A 6,534-nucleotide genomic window follows, 5' to 3' on the forward strand; every position below is an offset into this window, starting at 1 on the left:
GATCGAGCGCTAAACTTTCAAACTTCATTAAAATATAGGTTAACTTAAGATGAAGTAGGTACTAGTATGTTCCTGATGTTTTGAAAGTAAACTTGCTGACCATTTTTGGGCATTTGGTATGATTGGTGATGTGCCCTCCCTTTAAGTATAGGTGATGGGTGTGTATAACTACAGGAAGGCAAAGCAGACGTACATTTATGCAGAACACATATAAATACCTAGCTATACATTGTGGTACCCAGCCACTTACTTTTACTCCCTGTCACTATGACCACAGACCCTTCAGTGGATGACTACTACTTGGATTTTTATTTTGAAAATGAGACCAAAGAGTCTTGCAATCGTGAGGAGTTGCCCCATGCCCGTTGGATCCTCCCTACCCTCTACTCTGTGTTTTTTTTGATTGGACTAATGGGCAATGTGGTGGTAATTATGGTGGTGTCCAGGCGCACCTCACGACGAGCAGACACCTTTATACTGAATCTTGCTGTCTCTGACCTGACCTTTGTCCTCACCCTGCCCTTCTGGGCATCCTCAGCGTCACAAGAAAGATACTGGATCTTTGGAAAGTTCCTATGTCAAGTCAGTGGGTTTGCCATCGCCGTCAGCCGTTGTGCCAGTTCTCAGCTCATGGCCATCATGAGCGTTGACCGTTATGTTGCAGTGATAAGGGGAACAAAGGTGCACCCATTGAGGAAACGAACCTGCTCTATCGGGGCTTGCTGTGTGATCTGGGCTGTGTCGGTTCTTGTTGGATGCCCATCGCTAAAGATCCGACACCTCAGCCCGGAGACCTCAGCTTGTGTGGAGTCTGATGACACCTTTAGTTTAGGCTTTAGGATTGCAGCCATTTTCCTGACGTTTGTGTTTCCTTTTTCTGTGGTGGTGTTCTGCTACTGCCGCATGGCCAAGTACCTGTGGAACTATTTTGGAAGGCAGCTAAACAACTTATCCAACAAGGGAAGACCACGGAGTCGGCACAGCTGGTTACGCATTGTGACTTGTGTTGTTGGTGCTTACTGCTTTTCTTGGCTTCCATTTACCACCCTGAATGCTTTGTTCCTGATGGATAAACTTGGCGCTAACTTACCTTGTTCAGTTTCGGTGACTATAGAACAAGGACTGAATATTGCAGTTGCCCTCGCCTTTGCCAATAGCTGCACCAACCCCCTCATCTATGCTCTCCTGGATGTTGGCTTCAGACGCCGGGCACAACTGGCCTTGCCAAGGCTGTTGTTTACTTGCCGTTCATTATTGTCTACTGCTAGTTCAATCATGCCAACCACAAGCGCTAGCGTGGAAAGTACCAGTACCTACACTGGAAATAAGTGAAAGGTGCCAAAAAGATCAAAATGTACTAAAAAGTTATTTGTTTTTCTATTTTGGTTTTGGACTGTTTAATCTGGTTTAAAAAAGCATTGTCTGTACACTATTGCAATATAATATTTATGTCTTTCACTTAATTTTGTAAATTAAATTCTTCTATGGGTAAGTGGGGACAATGTACTAAAAGACACAGTGTTTACTTTCTGAATAAGTTGATGCTTTGTTCATTTTGAATAACCAATCATGTTCAAGGACAATAAGACACGACTTTATGACATCAGCTTTATCTTATTTACTAATACCCAATGAATATTACATTTGCTAAAACAGTCTCTTCTTTAGTAAATTAGCCCCAATGAATACATTGTAAATAACACGTTAAACTATATTTATCTATCTATCTATCTATCTATCTATCTATCTATCTATCTTTTCTATTCATGTTTAATAGTGGATTTTTTTTTAAAAAAACAGTATGATATATTTACTTTGAGTAATTTTCTTCACTACTTTTATTTACCTTTAGTAAATCATTTTGTATCTGTACCTATATAGCAGGCTAGCTGCATGTTACAATGTGGGTTACAATTTTCTAGATGCGCATAAAATCCACTGCATTTATAAAACGTAAATAAGATGCTCTAAAACAGCAACAGAATAAGTTGGAATGTCTTTCATCAGAACTACGTGGATTGAAAAGGTGGTCATCTGCAGCAATCTCTTCTTTTAATTTTAATTTTTTTATTACATTTTGATTGGAAGATATTTTTATATTTGTAAAATTCAGCCGAATTTTAGAAAATTGTGCAATCAGACAATGTGACTGATTTAATAAAGGATTTGAAAATATTAAATTATACAATCATAAGAAAAGAAAACCCCTATTTACTTATTTCATCTAAACATAATTGAAGTGAATATTCCCTCCTTTTAGTGTGTGGACATTCTCATATACTTTACTATATCAACATGATCGTGTGTGGCTATTTCAGTGGCCATTTTTTGTTATTCACAGAATTTGAAGTACCCTATAGGATTGATTTATTAAGAAGTAGCGCATGTTCACTTTTCATAATAAATTTTCACTTAGCTTAGTGAATAAAGTGATTTTTTTTCTCATTTTAATCACGCAATCATGTTTGATCAAAAACCCAATTTTTAAAAAAAAAAGTTTTATTGCACATGAATAGGTATTATTTACCAAGGGGATTGTTTTAAGACTTTGTTTTACCTTATTCACATTCACTTTGCAAAGTTAACCCTTTGAGGACCGTAAGGTTTTGGAACGCCAAAAGAATCAATTTTTTTGTTTTTAAAGTTCGTACACTTCAGTTGCTGTAACTAAGCCATTTCATGAAATAATTGGCAAAAAGCTAGATCCATTTGTTGTTTGTTGATAAGAACTAATAATTTGACTCAAATTAAAAAAAAAAAGAGTTTTAAGTTCTTAATCAGATGATACACGCAATTACAAACATGGGACAAATACGTCCCTTGGTCCTCAAAGGGTTAAACATTTCACTTTTAAAGCCAACATGCTCTGCTCCTTTAGTAAATCATGGTCATTATGACTAAAGTGAAACGTTTGTAATGTAATTGCTGTTGTGGGGAACTAAATATACAAAATTGCACAACCAATTGTACAAAAACATTTCTTACACCTTCACTTTGACAAAAAACTTTTTTTTTTCCTAGCTTGTTCTTTTGTGTCCTCACAAGCTTTAACTCTGCCCAGATTGGCTTGATTTATGGAAACTGTATCCACGTTGTAGCAAAGCAAACTGGAATAAATCAAATCGGTATTCAATTTTAATGCCTATTTATGTTAGTGAAATATAAAGAAATAAATGTTTTTATGGCACTAAAGCAAACACAGCTTTATCTAATCCACATTTAGTAATGTATGATATAACATTTATTTGAGAAAAACTTTTTTCACAATTTATATCTTGTGCTAACTTGCAAAAATGTATATCATAGAGACTTGTCATTATTACAGACAATATTGATGTATCATTTTATAATAATTATATTCTGAGTCTGTTTTTTAACTGTTACTTAAAATAAAAAAAAAATGACTTTACCTTTTCATCAAAATGTTGTCCTTTTTGCATTTGTTTAGGAGTTTAGGTAGTCCATGTCCGGAGTTATAGAAAGTAGAATGCTTGCTTAAAATAATCCAAAAATATGGTCCTGCTGGAATTGTTCTCCATCTATTCATTAACGGAGTGATTCTTGGTAGCACTTCAGATCAGTAAAGTATTGTTGGTGATAATTTAGTGTTGGTGAATGATGGTTACCAGAGGTGAGTATGCAGAAAATATCCAGCTTGGTTAATCCTCGAGTTAAGAGCAAAAGTCTTTAGATTTCATGGACAGTGATTGGAACAAGACAGGAATATTCCTTTTATTTCAGCAAAATCTGAACAAGACTTGTTCTTCCACTTCCTCGTATGTAGATAATTCTATAAATGCCAACATCTTTTCTCCACCAAGAAGGGTATAAGTTTGCATAATACGCTTGCAAAACTGCCAGATAACAGGTGACATAAATGCACAAAAACATGTGTATTGTGAGCGGTCATAGTAACAAAGGAAAAATGGACATACAAAATGATAATCTGTGTGACTGAAGATGAAGAGAACAATTCCAGTCTCATGGATCATTTTCCTTGTTGTAGGCTGAGTGAAATAAGTTTCTAAAAATTCCTAGCATTTTTTTTCGGGGGAGACAAATAGTTGACCAAAATGACAAATGAATTGCTATCTTATTCTTAAAAATAACTGGTGATGTAGCAATACAAACAGGATAAAAATAACTAAGGAAAGATATATGGTCAAATCCTGGGTTCTCCTCTACACAAAAATCCATAAGTAGCGTTGCTGATCCAAAATACAGAGAAATATTCTGTAAGCGTTGCTGATCCAAGTAGCGTTGCTGATCCAAAATACAGAGAAATATTCTGCTAATCAATTCAAAATACTCGTACCTATACAGTGTTTACAGCTGCAAAAAAACATAATGGCAAGTTCTTGGAAATCCCCTAACCTCTGCCTACGACAATTTCTTACCAATGTGGCCAACACAACGTTCTTCGAAAAACTGACACCATGAAGAAATTTGAGGCTATCTCCCCATGGATGTTTTTTTTTTTCACTGACCTTTAACATAAACTCTCTTATTCTATAAAACAGCCTTAATCCTATGAATACTCTGCTTGCAGACTGGAAAGGAAGGCTCCCTCCCTACTTTTATTTCTCTTTGCCCTTTCCCTACGTATTGTCATTTTTTCCATACAATATCCCAACAACTCATTAAGATGGTCTCTTCATACAACTCTCAGCCCAAACCCATGCTTACTTTTCCCCTTTTCACTATTTTCTATGCTGTAATTTTTTATGCAATCCATTGGTTTGATAATGTTATAATAATATTGTATATTGAACACCAATGACAGCTACCCTGTCTTTCTAGAGAAATGTTAATTTCCTTCAAATTATAATCCTCCATTTACTGTTCCTTTATTATTTAAATGTAGCACTGGTAAATGTATAATCCAAATTTATTGAAAGTGCTAAAAAAAATCCCACAGAAATTCCATTTTGAACCGCACCATACGAAGAACTGAAACACAATGGTCGTCAACCATTCAAAATATACGGTTATTAAAAAAAATATAAGTGAGGTTAACTGATGCGAATGTGACTAGGATTGCCTTTCTTTAAGATGAAGTCCACCAAAACTGATATTTCAGTCTTTGATTGACAGTGAGTAAGTGATATAGCTGTTGTCTTCTATTGCACGAGGGTTTCAAAGTTGATATTTTCCATCAGTCAACTGCGGTAATAAAAAGGGGATCCTGCACTTATCACGGGAATTCTTTTTATATTTTAACAAATGTAGCAGAAGAGTAAGGTAGTGTGGAACCTCAGCCTGTGGAGACTCTGGAAAAGGAGATCACGTTTTGGGCACCATTGTGGAGGGCCTTGTATTTGGGAAATAGAACGAAACAATTGGTGTTTTGGCCTACCAAATGTTAAAAGCAGATGACAAAAAGGCCTTAGAGGATGAGGTAACTGATAAAGGAAGCTATCTCATCCTCTTCGAAGGCCTTCTGCGGGTCAATACAAGTATGCTCCTGTGCTGTTGTCCATTGGGTGCAACTATTCATCCCCAACAATTTTCCTAGCTGACCTAGATGTCAGCTTAAGCGAGACTTTTCTCCACTTGCTTCACAAATCTAAAACTCATAAACTCTTTGAAAAAGTGCCTTGCATTTTCAAGCGTTCTTTGAACATGTTTGACCTTATTTGGGTTGGGAAACTGGAAGGTAACTCCTCTTTGCTGATTTTAAATGCCACACTTTGCAATTTTTGTGCACTGCAACATGCCTCCATGCTGCCACGTCTGTATGTACTGTGCCAACTGTCTTATTGAGGTAGTATGAGGTGGTTTTGGTTCTGTTGGACGAGGCAAAAATTACTAAAAAAATACCCTGTTTGCAGCTATTTGAGATCTTAAAGAGGAACTTCACTCTTTACGGTACAGCTCACTCCCCACCAGCCTGTAGCTGAGTTGCAGGTTCTTTTGGTTCGGGGGGGGGGGGGGTAATTTTTTTTTTTGGGTACTGCTCCCACTTCCTCAATTCTAGCTGCTAGTCCCTCCCCCTTCTCGTTCAACATGTCACAAGTCCCAGGAGACTGCAGGGCCATTCTCCTTACTCTGTGCATGCGCAGTAGGAAGCTGGCTGGGATTCATAGCCAGCTCCCAATTCCAAGATGGCGGCACCAGGGGCCTGCAGCTGTGGGAAGATAGCACTGAATTCCATGGACTGCTAAGGGACTATTTTTTAAAAAGTTATCAGCTACAGTATTTGTATCTGATGCCGTTTGATTCTGCAAAAATGTAGTGAAGTTCCTCCTTAAATTGTAACTTGTAGATTGTATCAGAAAAATTAAAAAATGTCATGTTTGAAGCAGTCTGTCACTAGTGTTAACCCTGTAACATAGGGGTTGATTTACTAAAACTGGAGAGTGCAAAAATGGCAGCCAATCAGCTTCTACCTTCGGCTCGTTCAATTAGGCTTTGACAAAAATACCTGGAAGCTGATTGGTTTCTATGCAGAGTTGCACCAGATTTTGCACTCTCCAGTAAACCCCATTGGTTTTATTACATGTTGACAAAGATCATTCTGCAATGAAATTGCGC

The 6,534-nt window shown here is 37.1% G+C and overlaps 1 protein-coding gene across 1 annotated transcript; it reads left to right on the forward strand.

The window, feature by feature from the left end:
- Positions 1-252: 252 nt before the first annotated feature.
- Positions 253-1,332, forward strand: LOC149461618 (C-X-C chemokine receptor GPR25-like). The gene has a single exon (XM_089678029.1). It carries the CDS (start codon positions 268-270, stop codon positions 1,330-1,332), a length of 1,065 nt encoding a protein of 354 aa, XP_089534155.1. The 5' UTR covers positions 253-267.
- The last annotated feature ends 5,202 nt before the right edge of the window (positions 1,333-6,534 follow it).

Source organism: Staurois parvus, unplaced genomic scaffold (assembly GCF_062004578.1).
Source record: "Staurois parvus isolate SC_StPar_1 unplaced genomic scaffold, SC_StPar_1.0 ptg000196l, whole genome shotgun sequence".
Classification (NCBI taxonomy): Eukaryota; Metazoa; Chordata; class Amphibia; order Anura; family Ranidae; genus Staurois; species Staurois parvus.

Bases quoted from the DNA above. Each gene is read 5' to 3' on its own strand.
- LOC149461618 (XM_089678029.1), top strand. From the start codon at position 268: ATGACCACAGACCCTTCAGTGGATGACTACTACTTGGATTTTTATTTT.